Raw genomic sequence first — 21,839 nt, forward strand, 5'->3', positions numbered from 1 at the left:
GTTATGATCGATTTTTTTTAACGGTTTTTAACAAGAATTTAATTAAACTATTGGTTGGTTATTTCAATTATTCAATCGATTCTCACTAAAGTTTTTGGAAAATAATTGACCGTTCGGTTAGCTAATCGATAAATTCGGTTATTTGGATAATTTTTTAATAGTCTTATAAGAGAGTATTCATCCACTATAAAATGTCCAGTTTGAATCATATCGACTTCTCTTAGAGCAAACTTGTTACCGCAACCTCAACAAAACACATCGTTGTATACAAGTCTTTCCAACTGTTAAGACTTCAAAACCAATGACGACGGTCCGAGAATAACAAAACTGTGCGGGCATTTGGTCTGACATAACCCAGCCCATAAGTACAAATGAATGTCACCTACATTGGATTAACATAAACTAAATGAATGGGGACGGTCCGAGAAGAATAAAGTCGTGTTGACCTTTGACGAACAATATTAGTTTGTAGTGTTTGGGCAGGATTTTCTAACACCTATTCTTGCACAATATATATGTTTTGGCTTGAATTGTTGTTATATATAATACAGAGAAGTTGGACTTACCAAATTTGAGTTTGTGTAGCCTAGATTGATCTCTTTACAAGCCAATCTGCAATCACAACAAGTGCATAAATATATTATGCTTAAGTGTATGGATCTCATATTGTCTCTCGATCCAAGTGTATTGCAGGTCCTTCGAACCCTCTTTTCGCGGAGTGTCTAGCTGCCAAGGAAGCCCTCATTCTTGCGCAGGACTTCAACTTCCAGTCTATCATCGTTGAGGGAGACTCTTTGCTAGCCATCTCAGGATTAAATAGCCAAGTTAGTGATCTATCTGAATCCGGTTTATGCATTAATAGGGCCAAGGAGCTGTTTCCTTTATTCTGTAATGTGTTCCCTCATCATGTCAAGCGTAATGCAAATCGCGCAGCTGATATTTTAGCCAAACGGGCCTTGAATTTTGAGACTAGACAATGGGTTGGAGATCCTCCAGACTTCATTGGGTCGGTTTTGGCTCTTGATTGTACCTCTGTTTCTTCTTAATGAAGTTGTTTTTTTTCTCAAAAAAAAAATAAAAAATATTATGCTTAAGTGGGACTAGGAAGTTTTAAAAATTGAATGGGAATTTGAGAAATTAGCAGATTATGCACCCCATAGCAAGCAGAGTGAGTGACCAAGTCACCATTGAAGAGGCAGCTGCATCATGTATCTCAGAAATATCCCATAGCCTAACATGTTCTAGTCCGGTATGCGAGGTTGCCATGCCTACAACACCAGCAAGGAGGGTGTAAATGACGAAGAATCCGGTCGACATGTTCCCGAATGGGAAGTAGATTGGAAAGATTTGAAGAGGGACTGATAAAGCTGATGCTGCAATCACACATGAGAAATGTTAAGGACTGAAACTACTGTTTGAAGAACTCAGCTATCCAATACAGATTTTATGAACTATCTGCATTACCTGTTTCGCGAGATCTTTGGATTCCATGATTCACTGCCCATGCAGCAATTGTGATTATGATGAAGTAAAGAACAAGATTGAGTACTAAGAGGACAGTGGTTACTTTTTGGTTGGTATAAAAAGCCATGGCTATAATGCTCTGAAACAGATGTGCAAAACATCTGAACTGGGTCTGAGATTGGGAGAAAATATATATGCAAAGTTGCATTACCCCTTGTTGTCTTGCATTGTACAAGGGGGAAGGAATCCAAATGAAGTGTAATCAACGGGGCTTGTTTTTCTGCGGATCTGTCCAAGTAGTAACTTTCTTGCCAGAATATAACTTTTCCTGCAAACCAAACAAAGCAAGAACAAAGTTTCTCCTTTCTATCAATTACTCTGTTAAGTCCAGGTTCCTCTTGTTCTGCTTTGGTGTAGATCAGAACAATATGGATGTTGACATAAAGAGGACAACGAGATTTTCCATGAACTGCTTCAGAAATGGAAAAGAGTCTACTTTCCATAGTAGCAGCAATTCAATATCACTTTAAATGATAAGCTGAAACTAATTGTGAACAGATTTTATTCCAAAGGATGTATTCCATCAGAAAATTTACTCTCAATGGGACATTTATTTACAGGAATCTTCCCCAAAGAACTACAAGGAAAAGGGAACCAGCATTCCTTTGGATATCGAATAACTAATTGCCTTTCCTAATGCTTCATCCTTTCTCCGACCGATCAAATTTAGACCTGCAAGGACAGCTTCTGAGCAGCAAGAGCTTCAGCTTCAAGAGTAGGTTCCCATAGCAAGGTAGTTTCTGCCAGTAATGAGGTCACAACATATGGGTCCATATTTGATGCCGGGCGTCGGTCTTCCAAGTAACCTAACATAATAAAAAGAAACATCAAGGCTCCATATGGCTTATAATGATTAAAAATAATAATTACTCAGATCGATGAAATAAGATTCAATAAATACTCAAGAAAAGCAATGAATTATTGTGGTCTTGCCGCGATGCAATATCAGAATAAGTTCAATGGCATCTTCAACGTCAAGATACTATTTAAACTGATATGATTATGTTGATTGTAGTACCTTTGCCTTGCTTCTCTGTCTCACGACCCACACGGATTGAACAACCACGATTAGCCACTCCCTGCAATCGTATGTATGCATTACCGGTAAAATTTCATATAAAGAACTTATTGTTTCTCATATTTCTGTCTGTTGTCTTTGTTCACAAACTTAGAAGTTTCTAGGGTTATCGAAAAGCATACCCAAGAAAATGTATCGATGCTTGCAGTTTCATGCTTTCCAGTCAACCTTCTCTCATTTCCTTCCCCGTAGGCACTAATGTGCTCTTTATGGCGAAGCGATAGGTTCAAGATTGCCTTCTTTATCACTTCAAAGCCTCCATCTTCTCTCATGCTCTTTGTACTGCAATACCAACAAAAATTCAGTTATCCTGAGTACTGTCAAATTGTGCTGCTGCTTGTTATTTAGCATGCTTCAGAAACATCTACTGTACCTGTAGTTGGTGTGGCATCCAGCACCATTCCAATCACCCTATTGATACAAACAAGCAAGAGAAATACATGTTTATATATACATATAAACATTATTATTGCAGAGAAAAATTCGAGCATTGGTATCTTCATACCTCTATTGGCTTCGGATCAAGTGAAAGGACCACACCAGCTTGTTCGGTGATTCTCTATCGGAACATAGGATAGACAATTGTATGCAAGTTAGTGCCATTAAAACACCTACCTCAACTGAAATGAATATATCCTGACCGTCACATTGGAATTGTACAGAAATAAGAAAGGATCGGGTTTAGGAGAGCTTGATCAGGATAACAAAGACATATTGTATGGATTACATGGAGATGTGTCCTACATGTCAACATTTATCCCTCCCAATAGGTTTGTTTCAGCCATCAATGGGTAGATGGAGAAAGTTTACCTCGAGAAGGTATCTCGCACACCAGATGTGATCTCCAGCTTCAATGCCCACACTGGGACCCACTTGAAACTCCCACTGTATAATATGAACATTACATAGTGAACGAAAACACAAATGGCCACAATGATGCTTGAAGTTCTCAGAGCTTTAGAATTGCTCAAGGTGAGAGGTAAACCTGGCCAGGCATAACCTCCCCATTGGTTCCACTAATGTTAATTCCTGCATATAAGCAAGCCTTGTAATGAGCATCAGATATATCACGACCAAAAGACTTATCGGCTCCAGCTCCACAGTAATAAGGACCCTACATAAGCCACAAATGTGTATTATTATCATCTTTAAGAAACACAGAAAGTTAGCTTCATCTAAGGCAGAAAGATTACTTGAGGACCAGGATAGCCTCCAACGGGCCAACCCAAGGGCCATTTCACATTTTGCTGAAGTAAGGTGTATTCTTGCTCTATCCCAAACCTGAGTTGAGTGATTAGAAGAGGTTAGCACATTTTCCGTCTAAATATAGGTTCCACACTAATCCACATCACAAAGAGTGAAAGAGCTTATATCAATGGCTACAGTAGTGATAAATTATGATCCACTGTTGTATACAGCTACAACTTCCTTTTGCACAAATCAGTACATATACAAGTAGGCCAAGTGTATGAAAGATAATTGTGTGAATGTTCTCACACACAAAGCTCATTCCTTTAATTGTGAAGTTAAAAAAAAAATTCAAAATTTAAGACAGTGATGAAAAAGAAGATACCATGGTAGCTCATCTACAACCTTCTGCTTACTGAAAATCTGAGCAGCCCGGTAACGTTTATTTGTCGGGATGGGCTCTCCTGCTGGTGTGTATGTATCACAAATTACCTTTGCAAGCGAACAGAATAAGATCAATAAAATTACATGATATATAAAGATCAATCTGGAAACGGAAGTTTAATATTACAAAAGTGTAATGATTAGCATCTTAGATGACACTTACCAATATATTGTTACCACCACGGAAAGGATCCTTAAAAATTGCTTGGGGGCTGGATAAATGTTTCAATCAGATCGTTAAATTATAACAAACAAGTACAAAAAAAAATATGGTTTCTGCATAGGATCTTACTATAGAATAACTTCACTGTCTTCACCAGGTGCTTGTCCAGTACTCGATCCATCATAATTCCACTTGGGAAGTTCAGATGGATGTTCAACTGGTTTCGAAATCGTCTGGAATGTTATTTTCCAATTAAAAAGGAGAAAAAGGCTTAAAAAACATGAAAAGAAGCAAATTTAAATCGAAAGTGACATATATGATTTCCACTAATCTATATCATTAACAAGTGCTTACCCTTGACTTGCTACGCAAATCAATCCCACTCCCACCAATCCTGTTACAAAATTTTTTTTGGGTAAGATCATTATGATATAACTGGAAGAGGCCAATATTCACTTTTTACTATACTCTCAAAAGCTTAGAATTCCTACATATACATTAGTAAAGAAGGCTATGTACCAGATATACTCAGCAATGATCTTGTCAGTGTACGGGGAGACGTCCAAGTTTAAAAGATCCTCGATCCGATTGATGGTATTGTTTTCAGATTGAAGTGCAAACACTCTAAAATTAGCGGAGGTTTTAGCTGGTCCCTTCTTTTTCTGTTTCAATAACAGAGAGCCCCACATCTTTGATGTCATAGGACTTGGGTTGCCTGAAAGCTTTGGCATTCTCATCTGCCATTGCGCAGAGGGTGCCAAAATCTGTGCCATTTTTCTGCTACTCCACTCTGAAAAGTTAAAAACACAAGTGTGGCTAATCCATAACATATCACTGAATGCGACATAAACACAAATTCTATGAGCTGTAAATTCAATGTTCAATAACTTTGGTCCATCAGCATAATTAAATGATGAATCCCTCCATGATAGGAAAAGCAACAAAGGATTTCAGAATTGGAGGTTGTTTGGATTGCAGGAAAATGTGATAGAAAATGACGGAAAACTAGTTGAGAGAATCTGGAAAACTCTCAGTAATTTCTCATTCATTGAATTGAACTTAAATTACAAAAGAGAACACGAGAGTTTATATACATCATGGTGAAAAGTTAGATTAATAAAATTAACTATGCCTGTCAAGCACGTGATTAACAAATCAACACCAACAGACTATTTAACAAACTAAGGAAAACAACATCGTATAACAGGCAACCAAGTAAATCATCTAGGTTCAATCTGTTTGCGCGAGTCACAATAAGCAGCATTGACAGAAGCATTATCTACTGTACTTCTAGAAAGTTATAAACAATACACATCTTTATTTTTCCTCTAATTGCAGACAAAATAAAAATTCTTAGCCAAATCATGGGGAAATTATTCCAAAATGAAAATATCATTCAGATAACCTGGCCAGAAGATTCGTTATATTAGTTGACCAAATGGTGTTTTATTTGATCTGAGCTCCCACAAAGAGGAATCAGTAAGGTACAAAAAAATATGGTCAGCTGCCTTAATCATTTTAAGCATGTCTACTTCACACCACCTTCTTGTTTTTTTTTTATATGTCCCACTTGCAGGTGAATTTTGAAGTTAAAACTCAAAGCCTTGTTTTCTTTAATTATAATTCATGTAATTTTCAAATGTCAACCATGGCAGGAGAAATAGAAAATAAAAATTCTTAGTTTACGATCCATGGTAAAGGGAATAAGCAGATCATTTTTTGGGCCTACTCTCTAACCATGGCCAGGTCTTTAGTTTAAACTTTAGCTCTAATGAACATCCTATTCGAAGATCAAAATGTCCTCTGATTCGATCACAAGGAAAACTATTTGCTTAGTCTGTCAACTGATGCTTTCAAGCCAGGAAAGAGGGAAGAATAAAGGAACTCCATACAGTACTAATCCACACTACACATTGGAATATAACCACTACCTCAGATACGAAAAAAGATTGAATTTTTCGCCAACCCCACATTTATTATCTTCAAAGGACTTACCTGGGAACCGTCTGAGAATACCTTAGAACAGCAACCAGAATGTGGGTCTTGCAGGACTTGCTTTGATTGGAAAAAATGAGAGACGCCCAGGGAGGCAGCGAGTTGTTTCTGGTGAGGAAGTCTTGCTTATGAAACGATGTTGCATAGAAAAAAGGTCTCTTGGCTTTTCATATCTAGATAGGGGATGCTATGTGAGTGGCGGAAAATAGTTTTTGGTCTCTTTATTGGAGTTTCTGGTCACTTTGACTTTGGAAACACTTGACACAATGACTAAACAAATACCCATTAGAAAATAGATATTTAAAAAGAAAAATAGGTGTCCAAGGGCACTAGCAAAGATCATTAATGCATAAGTTGGCATACATGGAAATTCAAATCAAATGTGGTCAAATTACTTGTGTGGGTTGTCTAGTCATCTTAGGAGCCGAAAGAACAGTTCTCTACGTTTCCCAAGCACACCTTTGAAATCCTTTTACCTTATATGTTATCATTTGCAGGCCATCCTCATAAACAACGAAGATAACATCTGACATCAATCCTATCACCTGATACGTCATCAAGATCGAAGATAGTTTTGAACATCATCAAGACAAAAGACAATTTTGAATGTCATCAATATCTATTCCTTAAATATTTGAACGAAGCTTAAGGTAAAGGAAGCAAGTTCAAGTGTACTATGCTAATTATAATAATAATAATGAAAACATAATTTATTGAAAAGGGGAAAAAAAAAAAAAAACCTTACAAGCTTACCCTACATTTGAGTTGATTTTTTTTTTCTCGCCCAAAAGAAAAAGAAATAATGATGAACTCATAAGAATTGGGCCCAATTCCAACTGGATCCCACTAATCCGCAGGCCCAACCCTAACAAGCACACACGTGCCAGGACACTTGCATGAGCTTTCGCACGTGGCAAGAGCCACAGACATCCGTTGGGGAACAAAAAACAAACTTCCTTTTGTTTTGTTTTCAAGCAAACCCAACATAAATAGGAGACATGAACATATAGTCATCTACAACTACAACCACCATTCCAAGGTCGGTTCTTTTTTCGTTCCTTTTCTTCTGCTACTGCTATGTTTTTAGAATAAATCATCTCCCGCATACAGAGGATCCTCATCTATGGTCTCTTTCAATTGCTTCTGTTTCTTATCTGTTGCAGTATAATTATAAAATATAATACTGTTTGTACAAAGAGAGCTGCGAAAAATACGGAGGGAAACAGATCAAAGTAGTTAATATCGTCGTGAATTTGGTATGGAGCAGCTCGTAAACTTTATCATACGTCCTCCCAGGTGAGAATTTTACGAGTTTAACTTCTGGGTACTTTCCTTTTTTGTATTTAAAAGTTTTATCTTTTCCTTAAACTGCTTCGTTTGTTTTCTATGATTAGTCTGTTTGGTGACTGGGAAACGGTGGGAAAAGGGAATTTGGTGTTTTTTTTTTTTTTTAATGGAAGTCAAGAAATTGAAAACCCTTCTAGTAATTAAACCTAATATGAAGGTTATAAGTGGATCACGAGATCTGGAATTAAGATTGTTTTCAGATGCCTCTGTAACCGACGAGTTGTTGTTGTAACTATGCTGGGTTTAAATTGTTTGATATCATCAAATTCATCAATAGTGTTGATGATGGATCAAGGAAACGTCTCGTTAGTTTTAGTACACGTGTAGCATCCCTTCCTCTCTTTCTGAAAGGATGGTGAAGATGTGTTTCTATTTGGTGGTTGAGTACTGAACTTCAAGGAGAGGTTTGATGGGATGGCATGTGAGGCTTACGCCTCTTTTTGTAGTTGATTTTGTTATTACTTTTTGTATCTTTCATGATGAAGATGTAGATAGTGAATTAAACTTTTTTGATGGTCAGCTTTGATAGTTGATCTGGTACGGTGAAAGCAATGTTTTACTGTCATAGTCAGAATTTGAAAATTTTGTCAATCGTGTTGTCTGTTGTGTTACATGACCACAGGTGCATAATGTACCTTTGAATATGATAAAAATCTATTTAAAACCTTTTTTTGACTTTTGCTAAAACTTGTAGTTGGTTTATGTGTTAATGTTAGGAATTATGATCTCAATTATCAATTCAAAATTTATGTTTTATAAGACATCTTGTGTTGTAAGAATGATGAATGTGAATATACCCAAAGTCCTATTAAAGGAAATTGGTGATGATTTAGAGGACTTTCTTAGTTGATTTGAGAGATGATTGGTCATCCATGTTTGTACTGCAGAGCTGAATATGATCCAAAACTTGATTTGTTGGACCAAGAGTTTACACTGAAAGGAAAGTGGTACCAAAGGAAGGATCTGGAGGTAAGATTTCGGATTTCGTTCACTTTTTCACTCAGGAAATTGATCAACCTTGTTATAAATAACTTAGAAACAATGGTGCTGATCTGTCATGAAAATTGCCTGCAACTCATGCAACCATGGTAATGGAATGCGAATTTGGTTTGCTCACCCTTCAAGGGTGATATTTTCGTTATACCTATACAGCCGTGTATTCCGTTAGTGAATAAGCTTATATGCTTGGAGTTTAAACATTTACAGGTTAAAAACAGTCGTGGAGATGTTCTTCGTTGCAGCCATTATGTGCCTATCGCTAGTCCCGAAGGAAAGGCCCTCCCCTGTGTGATATATTGCCATGGTAACAGGTAACTGGAAAGTTTTGAGTAAGCAGGGTCAGTAATGTTGTTTTATACAGATTCTCTGCTCTGGTAGATGTCAAGTTTTATTTTCATCATATTCCACTTTCTGATATTTTTGCATATTTATCTTTTTACATCTGTAGTTTTCATATTATAAGATTAGGCTATAATTTTCGCCGGTAATTTAATGGTAAGAGTAAAGGTGGCCAAGGATGATTTGATTTCCTCCAGAAGCATGTGAGTATTCATCGCTTTCTTGTATCCCACTGCTAGCCTGAACATCGATAAGCTTCCTGAAAGGGATTGAGGGAATCTGTGTTGTTCTATCGCTGTTTGTTACTTTGTTTATTGGAAAATATTTTATTAAAGCACCAAGGGGCGTGCAGCCCAAATAGATTATATGGATGAGAGATTTATACGATCGAAAACATTCCCTGAGGAAGACAAAACTCCAAAACTTAAAGCACTCAAACCAGCTATCTATGGAGCATTCCTTGTTGTTGAAGACTCTATTATTCCTTTCAATCCAAATCATCAACATCACAGACATTGGGACCAGCTGAATAAAGTTCCTTTGATGCTTGTTCCTGCCTATTGACTTCCAGGCTATCAATTTCTTATCCCTTGAAGAGTTTGTATCAAAGCATTTGCCCAAATTTTTGCGGACCAGGGCCAATGCAAGGGAAGATAACAATTGATTCCTGCTGCGCCTTACATAAACAACATCTATTCCCCAGTTAGTAGCCTCTCCTTTGCATGTTGTCCGTGGTTAAAATTCTACTCCATACAACCTCCCAACAAAAGAAAACAACTTTAGGAGGAGCCTTAGACTTCCAAATCCACTGCCAGGGAAAGCGAGAATTACCAAGATGCAGCTTATCCGTTAGAAGCTCCTTATAAAAGGAATTCACAGAGAACAAGTTGTTATTTGCTGGCTTCCAACAGATTTTGTCATCAACCGTGGGATTAATTTTTGCGTTATAAAGAAAGCTCCAGAAATTTGTGAAAATCTCCACTTCCCAGTTTTGCACATCTCGGAAGAAACTAATGTTCCATGAGATACCACCAGCAGAAGGCTGGTGTAATTGACAATGGAATCCTCCTTTAGAGAAGCGAGCGTGTATAAGTTAGGAAACAATTCCCTAATTATTACTTTAGGTAAAGAAGGATCTTGCGGCTGACTCCGTCTTGAGTGAAAAATAGTGCCAAAAAAGAAACAAATAAAAATGAATTATAATGGTCTTATCTAATTTCATAATGCCTTCTAATCTTATTTTTGTAAAATAACTGACTGGCGATATCTTGATATTTGCAGTGGTTGCAGGGCTGATGGTAGTGAAGCAGCCACTATATTGCTGCCTTCAAACATCACGGTTTTTACTCTTGATTTCTCGGGCTCTGGACTCTCAGGTGGGGAGCATGTCACGTTAGGATGGAATGAAGTAAGTGTTACCTCCGACGTCTTTTTTTTTCTTCCTCTTTCTGGGTCAATGAAGCTGTCTGATGGTGTAGTAAGTAAACTTGTCATCATCACCATCAACAAAGCCTTTATCCCAAACAATGTTGGGGTCGGCCACCTGAATCAATATCAGAAGAGAATCTATCACATGAATTCTTCTTTGCCCTCCCTTCCTATCAAAAAGCTACAGTTTCGAGTAGTCACAATGAGTCCATGCCCTTAAGTATCATTCCATCCACATCTTTAAGAAACTTGTGACTCATCAAATTATGTATGTTGCTTTTGTTCTATCCTTGTAAACCACATGAGGTTTTCATTTTATAAAACTTTTCAACCTTATATATGTATGATATGATATCTTATAGTTCTTAAAATTTCCATAATTTAGAAGCCTTGACAGTTTGTAGTTTAGTTTGTTCTCCAAAAATTCTGTTTTAGTTTTGTCGCTTCAGTTCATTGATTTCGCGATGGTATATTCTACTTTTCAATAAACATCTTTGCCGTTTTGCAGAAAGATGATTTGAGGGCTGTGGTTGATTATTTGCGGGCAGATGGCAATGTCTCTATGATTGGTTTATGGGGTCGCTCAATGGGCGCTGTCACGAGGTTCTCTTCGTGAACTTGCTGGCTTCCTTTAAGCTTTGCATGAAGTTGTAAATAGAAGTGACGTACGACAGCTTTCGCCAACCTTGTATTAAAGGGTTCTTACTACGGATGTTAATCAATTAGGGTTAAATAAAGGATTTTGGATGATTATGGTTTGAAAGAGTTCAAAAGTAGGGCTTAAAACAGTAGAATCAGATCTGAAATGGTAGGGAAAATAGAAGAAACAAAGAAAATAAAAGATAATGTAAGCATTACACCTAGGGTTGCTCGGTCTCACACCCAAGTAAAGTCAAGTGCTCTCTAAGTCCAAACTGATCATGATTAGTCAACGATGACGATGATGAAAGTCTTAACATTTGAATGAACTATGGTCTTTTGTACTTTGCATATGTTGTACCTTTGCTGTTTTCCTCTCTGGTAAAGAAGTTTATGTTTTTGTCAGGACTGACCGCGGGAATTTACTGTTTATCTCCACTTACAATAATATTGTTGTCTTCCACAGCTTAATGTATGGGGCTGAAGATCCTTCAATTGCTGGAATGGTACTTGATAGTCCCTTTTCTGATTTAGTTGACCTGGTGATGGAACTTGTAGATACCTTCAAAGTGCGATTGCCCAAGTTTACTGTGAGTAAAATCAGTTCCTAAATTTTTCTATTTTTGTGTCTTCTGTTGGTCATTGTCCTTAAAATATAACCAATTTAAACAGATGAACATTTAGAAGATCAATGGAACAAAGTTTGGTGTAACAAAAAGTTACTCATACATGACTTTATATGAATAATTAACATCAACTGTTACTTTCATTTGAAAAGAAAAGAAAATGACACTAACTGTTAGTAATTGATAATGAGATGCAAAGAAGGAGGTCCGTATTTGCATCTTTACTTTATGTCAAACAATCCCCTTCTCCACAGGAAAACTGCAAGAAAATAAAGATACCCTTGCTGTAACTTTGATTGGTTTATCCTAGGGTCTAAATCTAATGGGGCAAGACTGCAAGTGAGCCATCCGCAAGTTATATTCAAGTGGCTCAGCGTAAGCTCAAATTTCAGCCCTCCCTAGCATGAGCTGAGGGTTGTGGTTATTTGGATATATATGGGGGGCACCAGCCACAAGGTAGTTGGCCTTTTATATGAGCCTGATTTCTTTTGTCTTATGCTCCTTTATTGACATTAATCAGATGAATGTCTAATTAAATGGTTCATTAGGGCAGATCCAGATCATCCGTTTAATTGGCTTTTGGGTTTATTGATTATGGTCTTTGCTTGTGAACTTGTGTGTGGCTGTGGCATGGATTCCAAGCTCAAATTAGGAAAATATCACTTACCCAACCTCAATTCAAGCTTTGGTAGTTTACATGTTTAGCCAAGTTTATATGGTGTTGCTTGTTTCAGGTAAAATTTGCAATCCAATATATGCGAAAAGCTATCCAGAAAAAGGCAAAATTTGACATAACGGACTTGAATGCTGTTAAGGTAAGACCTAGAATGTATTTATATGGGTGTCAAATTTTTTACTTTGGCTGAATATTTTGTGATGAAGAATGTACACATTCAGAATTTGCCAATTTTCATTAGAAGTTTAATAAATAAAATTTGGATTGTACTAAGAAATTTTCTGGCTGATTTCTAAATGTCAGTTATCTGGGCATCTCCGTTGTTACCTTACTTGGTTAGAGTAAGACTTCAAATATATCTTAGATTTCTTTAGTTGTCGTGGCAAACAACTCCCGTGCACAAGACTCCCTTTGTGGACGGGGTCAGGGACATGAAGGATGTACGCATGTTACTCCCACATAATATGTGGAAAGGCTATTTTCAAAAATTCAACGTGTAACCTCTAGGTTGCACCGCTGCAAGCCTACAACTCTATCACTGTGTCATATGTTCACTTATCGTTATCAATATCCAATTAATTTAATTTACTGACTGTATACTATTCATATGAGACATGCTCTTCTTAGGGCATGAATTACTTGTTAAACATTGTTCACTAATAAAACCTAAAATCATTCCAAATATGTCTAGATAAAGCAATATTTATTTTTAGATTAAAAGAGCTGTGGCACATTCATGGGCAAGAAAAAACAGCCACTGACAACAAGGCAAATGTTACACTTCCCAGCTTGTAGAATTCATGGAAGCATGTATTTTGTAGTACTTATTTGTGTTTGTTTGTCACATGGAATATATAAAACCTTAAATTTTCTGATATGGTCCTTCTAAGGAGTGCCTGATAACCACTATAAGGAACAGACCAACTTCAAAGTAATTGATTAGGTGGTGAACTAATTTTTTTGCTTTGCCTTGTGTTTTCCTTGTTCTGTTACAAGAAAGACATATTCTTCAATTCTTGACGCTGCATGCAACTTGATCTAATGCTTCTTGTAGTTACCATTAGTCTCTACTGATCACTGGCTTTCGGGCATGAGGCCTGAAAGTAAAGGCACCTGAATAAAGGGATACATGTATGTGGAGAAACAGATTTGGGATTTTTTTTAAAAAAATCACTGGTTAAATTGTGAAATGAATTTCCATCGGTGATCTGTTATGGCATTGATTTTATTATTTTTAATTTTATTACTGTTTGCTATTGATATTGAAGGTAAATCCATTGACTATTTCTTATTGTAGGTGGCAAAGTCATGCTTCGTTCCAGTGTTATTGGGGCATGCCATGGATGATGATTTTATTCACCCTCATCACTCAGATCGAATATTCGAGGCTTATATGGTAAGTCTTTTCAAGTGTGGTTGAACATGGAAATATTCATGTAAAAAATATTCAGGAATTGATGCAGCGGGCCCCACCCCACAGAGGTCCTCCCTCTCGAGGGCGTGGGCTGTCAACCCGAGCCCATCGCAACCCCTCCTGGGCCATGGGCCTAGGGCATAGCCCAACCACATCAGGCCTGCAGACCATACACTCCAACCCATCTGGATGCATTTCTGCAAGCCAAGGTTGTTGATGCTGGGAGTCGAACCCCAGCATCCTTTAACACTAAGGCGCTGCAGCTTGATGGTTGGCACTAAGGCTCAGCGCCTTAGTGTTAAAGGATGCTGGGGTTCGACTCCCAGCATCAACAACCTTGGCTTGCAGAAATGCATCCAGATGGGTTGGAGTGTATGGTCTGCAGGCCTGATGTGGTTGGGCTATGCCCTAGGCCCATGGCCCAGGAGGGGTTGCGATGGGCTCGGGTTGACAGCCCACGCCCTCGAGAGGGAGGACCTCTGTGGGGTGGGGCCCGCTGCATCAGGAATCCCTCTACCCTTGGTTTTACTGGATGATTTTGATTTACTTATTGTCAACAATTTCTTGCTTATGATTTCAGAAAACTCAATTGATTTTATATAAAGATTCCGACAGAATGTTTTGCATTGGTGAAACACTTGTCGAATCTTATTTCTACTGATTTTGATTAAGAAAATAATTTCAAGTGAACAACAAGCATATAAAGCTCTTGCACTCAAAGTTGCAGTTAGAAGCTCTTCTAACTTGTTGCTGTCTGGCATTTCAGGCATTTTATGATGCTTTTTTTTTTATTCATGTACACCACAGGGGGACAAGAATATCATTAAATTTGAGGGAGATCATAACTCTCCACGTCCACAATTCTACTTTGATTCCATAAATATTTTTTTCCACAATATTTTGCAACCTCCCGAGGATGAGGTGGGAGGTTCTTTTTTTGAGACGGTGGATGATTACTCTGGTAAGGTAAACTTCATATGTGTTTTTTGTCTTTGAGTTTGTTAGATATGCTAGACTTTCATATCCATGAATCTTCAATGTTGTGAATGTTCCAACCTTCAGGGCAGTTGGAGTGCCATTCGTGAGGTAGGCTTTGATGCAGGTTCTTCGGCTACACTTGGAGGCAAGACTCTTGTACCTTACATATCTTACTCTGTACTTCTAATTTCAATCAGATTGTCTTTTCTTGGAGATCTTTTTGTTGATTTCCAAATTCACTTATCGATATTTACAGCAACACAAACAAGCAGCACAGCAGATGCCATTAAACAAGTTCGTTCAAGGAGACCGATGAGTCGGATGGAGGTTAATTGTTGCTTAGTTTCTTTCTTGGTTGTCAAAATATCATACTGCATAAATTATTGGGCTGAAAACCTGTTTTATCATCATCAGAGCCTTTACAGGAAACAATTTTGGGGTAGGCATGCTGCTTGAAACCATTTGAGAAATGGCAAGAATTCATTTCATGAATTCTTTTTTGCTATTAGTTCCTATCAAAATCTACATCCTCAACTAGTCCTATAAGAGTCTTCACGTCCTTTCTGATTACTTCCATTCAGAAATTTAATTAATTAATTTCAAATAGTAGTATATTCAACCACTTTAAAGAAGATTAATTATGTAATGAACTGAAAAGCTACCATTGCATTGCAAAGCCCCTGAAGTGGTCTGGAGAACCAGGTCCACTTGAGTGATTTGAAAAGTTGCCAATTATACTTCTGAGGCTTTCTGTTCATTGTTTCCAACACTTTGCAGGTTCCTGCTGATATCCCATCTAAAGATGACCAATCTGGAGCTGAGGTATGTTCATGCCGTTCTAACATTTGACTCTTTTCCAATCATGGCATACCTTTCTTAACCTTGGTCCTTCATGTGAAATGGAAATGAAATCATTTGCATGGGTCATGGATGGATCCCTTTAATTAAGTCCGAGAATTTTCAACTCAATCTCTTCTCCATAGAAAATACTAGGTACACTGTCATAATGATCATCTGGTCCACTCAACTTGGCATATGGTCCATACATGCTCTCATTGTCCCTATTCTCCACCTTGAAATGCTCACAAAAGAACTGATCATCCTAACTTAGCATATGGGCCATACATGCTCTCATCGTCTTCTCTCCACCTTGAAACGCTCACAAAAGGAGTTATCATCCTAACTAGTAGATCTTTTACACCCATCAAGTGCAATTAGCATCCAGGGATGTCAAGATGACCTACTTCTCGTGTTATATCGGAAATAAATCAAAAGAGGAGTTGAAAATCCACTCACATTGGATGAAATTTCACTGCAGGATGAAGAAACTGATGATAAGCATTGCCCGTCATCATCCAATATGATTAGTTTTGACTTATCTAATGGTGATCCCTTTGGCCCACATGTTCCTACCACAATGAATGATGATCAGTTTGTGGAATATCAGCTCGATGACTTAACGGGTTTTCCTTGTAGTGCGGAGGAGGAAGAAAGGGTAAGTTATTGCCTTGCCATTTCATATCTTCATATGTCCAGTGCCAACCAATTTTTTGAAAGGAAAAAGTTGAAAACTTTTGATATTGGCCTTGTGATACTTGATGTTTTTCTTTTTCCTAGGCTTATGTAATTGTTCTTATTGTATATTTCCCATTTGGGTTTCATGTTGTTGATGGCCTGAATAAAGATTATTTCTGCATTGAAAAAAATTTTAATTAGCATTTCACCTGTCAAATTGTTTCAGATGCTAATGGAAGCAGTACTCGAGTCATTAAAGGACTTGGAGATGTCACGTCCTCAAGATCAACCAGCTGGTGTTAGCACTAATTCTCTCGAGTCTTCTCGAACTGATAATTTAGGAAATCATGGTCCCCTAACGACAGATTCCACTTCGACTTCAACGGAGCGTTTTGGGCCTTCGAATGCAGAAACTTCGTCTAGTTCAGCTATTAGAAGCGGCAATTTGGCACCCCAGCACCTATCCCACGATACAAGTGTGTCCTCTGCAGAGCCTGTACGTGACACTCCATCCACAGTGGATACAGAAAGCGCAGGGGCCTCTTCTCGTAGTGATACCTCAGCTAGCGTCCAGAGCTCATCAGATGCAGATTTGTCTGGTGAAACAAAAGCAACGGTGATGGTCGTTCAGAGCCCAACAAACCATATCATGGATGGCTTGATGCGTCGTTGGGACTTGAACTTCTTCCGTCGTTGATATTCCCGTTATTTTTCTCCCCTGGCCTTTTTACGGTCTCAGGCATTATTTTGTAACTAGGACAGCCAGCGATGTTAGAGATAGAAGGTTGCCAATATGTCAAAGATGTTTTTGTTGGTTTTCACTTGACTAGTAATGCATTAAATTTACCGCTATCCAATCCCGAATGTTAAACACAGCCTAATAGTTGAAGCCAACCCCGCTCCCACGACACACAAAAGTAGCGTATACTCTATCTATCAGCCATACTCTCTACCAAACGAATGAACCCGGCTGTTTGTTTCCAAGGTGAAAGCCTATTATACCGAGTCATTGGATCAAGGTTCCCAGCATCTACCTATCCACATAGATTAAAAAATGGTGATATGAATCCTTTTAAATTTGATATCCAGCAACTTCAGACATTGACAAAAATAAATCATATCCGTTTATCAACTCTTGCATGATGCCATAACTTTTGTTAAGACTGGCAAAATGTTGGTACCAACACATACCACCGCAAACTAGCAAGGCGCCGGGTATACAAAACAACTCAATACTCCATGTCCATCTTGATCTTACTTCCAGCATATTTTCCTACAGAGATAAAGATAGCTGGTATGAAAAACCATACGGCTGATTACAGGCGGCTAAAAACACATACAATCAATTATAGCTAAGAGCTCCCAGAACAAAAGGTAGCACGCTTAGAGCATGTCCCAAGAAATCTAAAAATACCGCGAGGGAGACAATTCATGTCCATCACTTCTGTTGTCCAAATGAAAAACAAATGACTATGACAAGACAGGAAAGGGATAGCGGCAGCCACCTTCAGTGAGGACATAATTGATAAAAATGCATTCATTCTGGACCTTTTGATCCGAATGCCAAACCAGCAAATGACCAGCAAAATAGAACAATATTTATAAGGAAGTCTCAAAAGAGCAGAAGAAGCAATTGCGCAATATGCACAAGGAAAAACTAGAAAAAAGGAACTTCTAAATAACACGAATCAAAAAAATATAATAGAAAAAAGGACCATGACTTTTCCAAATTCCAAGGCCTCAAAGATAAAACCTCATGCAACCACTGGAGCAGGGACCTGGCCAACTGAGAAGGATATAGGGTATGATCTGAGAAAGTTATACATACAATCCATCAGGATGTTAATAAATTAAACTAGATGTAGATGTTACCAGGTGACAAAATCTTTTAGACAGGCAAAGACATGCCGCTTCTCTTTCCATGTTTCTATGAACAACAAGAGGTATTCAACATGAAACCAAGTTACAAAGGAAAATTTTGAGCTCTTGTTTATACCAAAAGGAACTGAGATCTTACTTCATAGACAAAAGATGTTAATGGGTACAATAGCGGCTAACTGGATTGATTATGAGTTGAAAGTTTGGAAGGCTGCAACTGTTAGCAAAGGATGGGATGAACTAGTTTCCTCCTCAATTCGTTTGTTAATCACTTAAACTGTCTGAAAGGGAGAAACAAAGGGGCTTAAAGGAGAAGGGTCTCATCTTAATTGTTCTGCTTTCTGAGAAGACAAAATTGAAAGCGTTATTAACGGGCACCAACAGGGTCCACCCAATTAGAAAAGAAAATGTTATTTCGCTGATAGTAGATTAGAAATAGGAAGGCTAGATAGAAAAACCCATAGTTATTTCACTGATAGTATATTAGATGGCTAGTTACGTATACTGTTATTTCGCTGTATTAGATTAGATGGCAACCGCTCTTTTGTTTCTTGGTATAGTGGACCACGCTACATAGAGGAAAATGATTTTTCCTGACATAATAGATTTCATTTCTTGTTCTTTGGTGCTCGTCAATATTTATTTTCCATTCGAAACTATAGGGAAAAACCATTCTATATGTTTTCAAAACGAAAAAGGAATTGAAACAGATGTAATATATTTTCCAAAAACCAGAAGAATATTTAATCTCTCTTTTAAAATATTCTTATACTGGTGTCACAATATTTCAAAATGTGTTTTCACGAGTTATTAAAAAACACGCCATTAAAAGATATAAGCTTATAGCCCCACGGTTTGCAACCCTATCATGTATTTATAACCATGCTTCATAAAACCTACAATGTGAAACTTACAGGAACCAGCTAAACAAGGATACAAGTAAGCTGTAGATAAACACAGTCAAATGAGGCGACTTAAGCTATTCTCTAAGAGCTTAGCTCAAGCTCAATTCGTTTAGTGAATGAACAACGAGCTTAGCCGAAGCCTAAATGGAAGCTTGTTTGATAAATGAATGGAGCCAAGGCTATGTGAAGCTCAGCTAGTGATATTCCTACCTGCTTCTTAGGTTCCCTGATTCTAAATATACTCATCAAAACATGCTCGATGACAAGACCTACGAAACTTTACATTACCTCAAAACGACACATACCACCACCAAGTAAACTCATAGGCAACCACATTTGTAACATCACAGCATAAGAAATTCAAGTGATACAGCCCACCCGCTTCTTATGTTTTCTGATTCTAAATATACTCAAGAAAACATGCTCAATGACGAGACCTAGGAAACTCTACATTACATCAAAACCACACATACGACCACCAAGAAACCTCACAGCATAAGAAATTCATGTTGATGACTGTATGCGCAACGATAGCTGCACTAACCTTGGAGCAAATTATTTAATGAAAAGGCAATAAAATGCGATAAATACAACAAATACCTCAATGAAGAAAATTGAAAGCCCCAAAAAATCAAATAGCCACATTCCTCTGCCAAACCTTAGCCTTCTCCGCATCAATAATACTATCCACCAACTTTACAGCATCATCAAGCTTTCCGTCTGCATTCACTACAACATAGTCAAAATTCCTGACATGTTTCACCTCCTCTCTCGCTGTGGCAATCCTCACAAGCAATTCTTCCTTGTTCTCCGTCTTTCTCTCAATCAACCTCTCCACCATCTTCAGCTCATTCTCCGCAACGAGAAAAACGAACACAGCCGAATTCCCCAGAATCCGCCGCAAAGTCTCCGCCCCCTGAATATCCACCCTCAACACAATATCATACCCTTTCCCCATGTACTCCCTGATCTGCTTTTTAGGTATTCCCTTGTAATCACCATACACAAGCGCGTACTCCAACAACTCGTTCCGCTCTACCATCGACAAAAACTCCTCCTTCGTCACGAAATAATAGTCCCTGCCGTCAACTTCCCCAGGCCGCATTCCGCGGCTGGTGGCAGTCACAACGAAATGGAGATTTTCGCGGACTTCCCTGAGCTTCTTGATGACCGCGTCCTTGCCAACCCCGCTAGGGCCAGAAATGACGATGATGAGCGGGTTCGGGTCGGGGCAAACAGGGTCGGTCCGGAACGATGAACCAATGGAGGACTCGAGGGCGCGAAGCAAGTCGGGTTTGGGTGCTTTGTCGATTGCGGGAATTGAACGGGATTTATGGGTGTCGCCCATTCTGGAGGTGGAGAGGAATCGGAGATGACGATGATGATGGGTTTTCGGGTACGGACAATGATTAAGTGGGCCGAGGAGCGTAGAGAGAGTGGAGCGAGAGAGGGAGAGATAGGTTCTGCGAAACAACATGCTAAAGCATCGGAAGACTTTTTCGAGATGCGAAAGTGAAGGGAGATGCGAAAGTGAACGGATTTAGCTCTCCGAATGTAGGATTCTGTTGTGGAACTGGATTCTTCTGCAAATGGGCGTGGTCTTATTATTGAAATTTTTTTTTTTCCTTATTATTGAATTTTAAAATACAATTAAATCTCTAAGTAATGACAAATTAGAATGATGGGTCTCAAATCTCAATATAATAAAATGAAAATAAGGCACTTTTTATTGGTGAAGACTAATTACACCCCGAATTAACTAAGTACACCTCAAAAATTAAAAAAAACTTCAATCTAATAAAATCCCAATGGACCCTACCACATCTCGTTTCCCCTCCTCCTCCTTCTTCCCCAAAACATTCAAAAAACCCTCTTCTAAACCCTAAAACTCTCCAATGACCGGAACCCAACGGCATTGGCCGAGGATGCAAACCTGGAGAAGTAGAGATATATTAGAACCACTTGCAGTAAATAATATATACTCTTGGAGAAGCAGAGACATATTAGAGCGGCTGTAACAGATGCACCCACTACCATTGAATCAAATGGGAATCAATCAAATATGTCAGAGAATAAGAATTTGAGGATATTGGTTGTTGGGGTTGGGATTGTGGGTTGGTTTTTTGCTATGGCGGCTAAATGGAAGGGATTTGCAGTGGTGGTGTTTGAGAAGGATTTGAGTGTGATAAGGGGGAGGGGCAGTAGAGGGGCCCAATTTAGGTACAGAGTAACGCATTAGTTGCTTTGAAGGCTATTGATACCCAGGTTGCTGAGGAAGTCTATGAGATTGGTTGCAAACTAGAAATTGCTACGGCTGACTGGCTGAGGATGCAAACTACGACTGAGATCTGATTTTCCGGCTAGGGTTAAGGGGTGTAGATGGTATGTTTTAGAAAAAATTAAAATTGAAGTGAACTCAGAAATGTTATATTTTAGGTTGGAGTTTCTTTAAAATATGATGAGTTTAGTTAAGTATGGGGTGTAAATAGTCACCATCCTTTTTATTTTTGGATTCATTTGATAAATAATATTTATTAACATGTATGCTACCTGTTTGTCATGCAACCATTTCGTTGGTAGCATTTCTAAAATAGTTTATATATTATTGGCAAAATTATCAGCCAAACGAAATTATATAAATAAATCCTTTATTGTGTCTTTGATACTAAGTTCTCTAACTCACTTTATTTGTTTGAAAAATTA

The 21,839-nt window shown here is 38.2% G+C and overlaps 4 protein-coding genes across 8 annotated transcripts; 1 reads left to right on the plus strand and 3 right to left on the minus strand.

Annotated features, from left to right (window-relative positions):
* Positions 1–536: 536 nt before the first annotated feature.
* On the minus strand, positions 537–1,967 carry LOC120012657. Its single transcript, XM_038864095.1, has 4 exons — positions 1,698–1,967; positions 1,465–1,603; positions 1,154–1,373; positions 537–612 (listed from the first exon to the last, which is right to left on the minus strand). Exons 1-4 carry the CDS (start codon positions 1,965–1,967, stop codon positions 537–539), a joined length of 705 nt encoding a protein of 234 aa, XP_038720023.1.
* Positions 1,929–6,569, minus strand: LOC120012169 (glutamine synthetase, chloroplastic). 2 transcript variants are annotated; one of them, XM_038863467.1, is made up of 14 exons: positions 6,393–6,569; positions 4,917–5,187; positions 4,752–4,791; positions 4,527–4,630; positions 4,398–4,446; positions 4,176–4,282; positions 3,796–3,883; positions 3,588–3,716; positions 3,413–3,487; positions 3,108–3,161; positions 2,976–3,013; positions 2,725–2,884; positions 2,543–2,603; positions 1,929–2,330 (listed from the first exon to the last, which is right to left on the minus strand). In XM_038863467.1, the coding sequence occupies exons 2-14, from the start codon at positions 5,168–5,170 to the stop codon at positions 2,191–2,193; spliced, it is 1,299 nt and encodes a 432-aa protein (XP_038719395.1). In that variant the 5' UTR covers positions 5,171–5,187; positions 6,393–6,569; the 3' UTR covers positions 1,929–2,190. The 2 variants fall into 2 exon arrangements, with proteins under 2 accessions (XP_038719395.1, XP_038719396.1); XM_038863468.1 differs by having other exon boundaries at positions 6,414–6,560.
* An 820-nt stretch (positions 6,570–7,389) lies between these two features.
* Positions 7,390–17,210, plus strand: LOC120012773. 2 transcript variants are annotated; one of them, XM_038864258.1, is made up of 15 exons: positions 7,390–7,431; positions 7,556–7,688; positions 8,627–8,708; positions 8,946–9,049; positions 10,359–10,485; positions 11,014–11,108; positions 11,611–11,734; positions 12,505–12,585; positions 13,744–13,842; positions 14,668–14,826; positions 14,923–14,983; positions 15,095–15,165; positions 15,616–15,660; positions 16,157–16,333; positions 16,580–17,210. In XM_038864258.1, the coding sequence occupies exons 2-15, from the start codon at positions 7,651–7,653 to the stop codon at positions 17,048–17,050; spliced, it is 1,734 nt and encodes a 577-aa protein (XP_038720186.1). In that variant the 5' UTR covers positions 7,390–7,431; positions 7,556–7,650; the 3' UTR covers positions 17,051–17,210. The 2 variants fall into 2 exon arrangements, with proteins under 2 accessions (XP_038720186.1, XP_038720185.1); XM_038864257.1 differs by having other exon boundaries at positions 7,413–7,688.
* A 163-nt stretch (positions 17,211–17,373) lies between these two features.
* Positions 17,374–20,688, minus strand: LOC120012777 (guanylate kinase 3, chloroplastic-like). Of its 3 annotated transcripts, none has more exons than XM_038864266.1 (2): positions 19,737–20,688; positions 17,374–17,626 (listed from the first exon to the last, which is right to left on the minus strand). In XM_038864266.1, the coding sequence occupies exon 1, from the start codon at positions 20,611–20,613 to the stop codon at positions 19,768–19,770; it is 846 nt and encodes a 281-aa protein (XP_038720194.1). In that variant the 5' UTR covers positions 20,614–20,688; the 3' UTR covers positions 17,374–17,626; positions 19,737–19,767. The 3 variants fall into 3 exon arrangements, with proteins under 3 accessions (XP_038720194.1, XP_038720193.1, XP_038720195.1); XM_038864265.1 differs by having other exon boundaries at positions 17,374–17,642; positions 19,734–20,688; XM_038864267.1 differs by lacking the exon at positions 17,374–17,626 and adding an exon at positions 17,670–18,162.
* Positions 20,689–21,839: the final 1,151 nt, after the last annotated feature.

The sequence above is a fragment of the Tripterygium wilfordii genome, chromosome 13 (assembly GCF_013401445.1).
Source record: "Tripterygium wilfordii isolate XIE 37 chromosome 13, ASM1340144v1, whole genome shotgun sequence".
Classification (NCBI taxonomy): Eukaryota; Viridiplantae; Streptophyta; class Magnoliopsida; order Celastrales; family Celastraceae; genus Tripterygium; species Tripterygium wilfordii.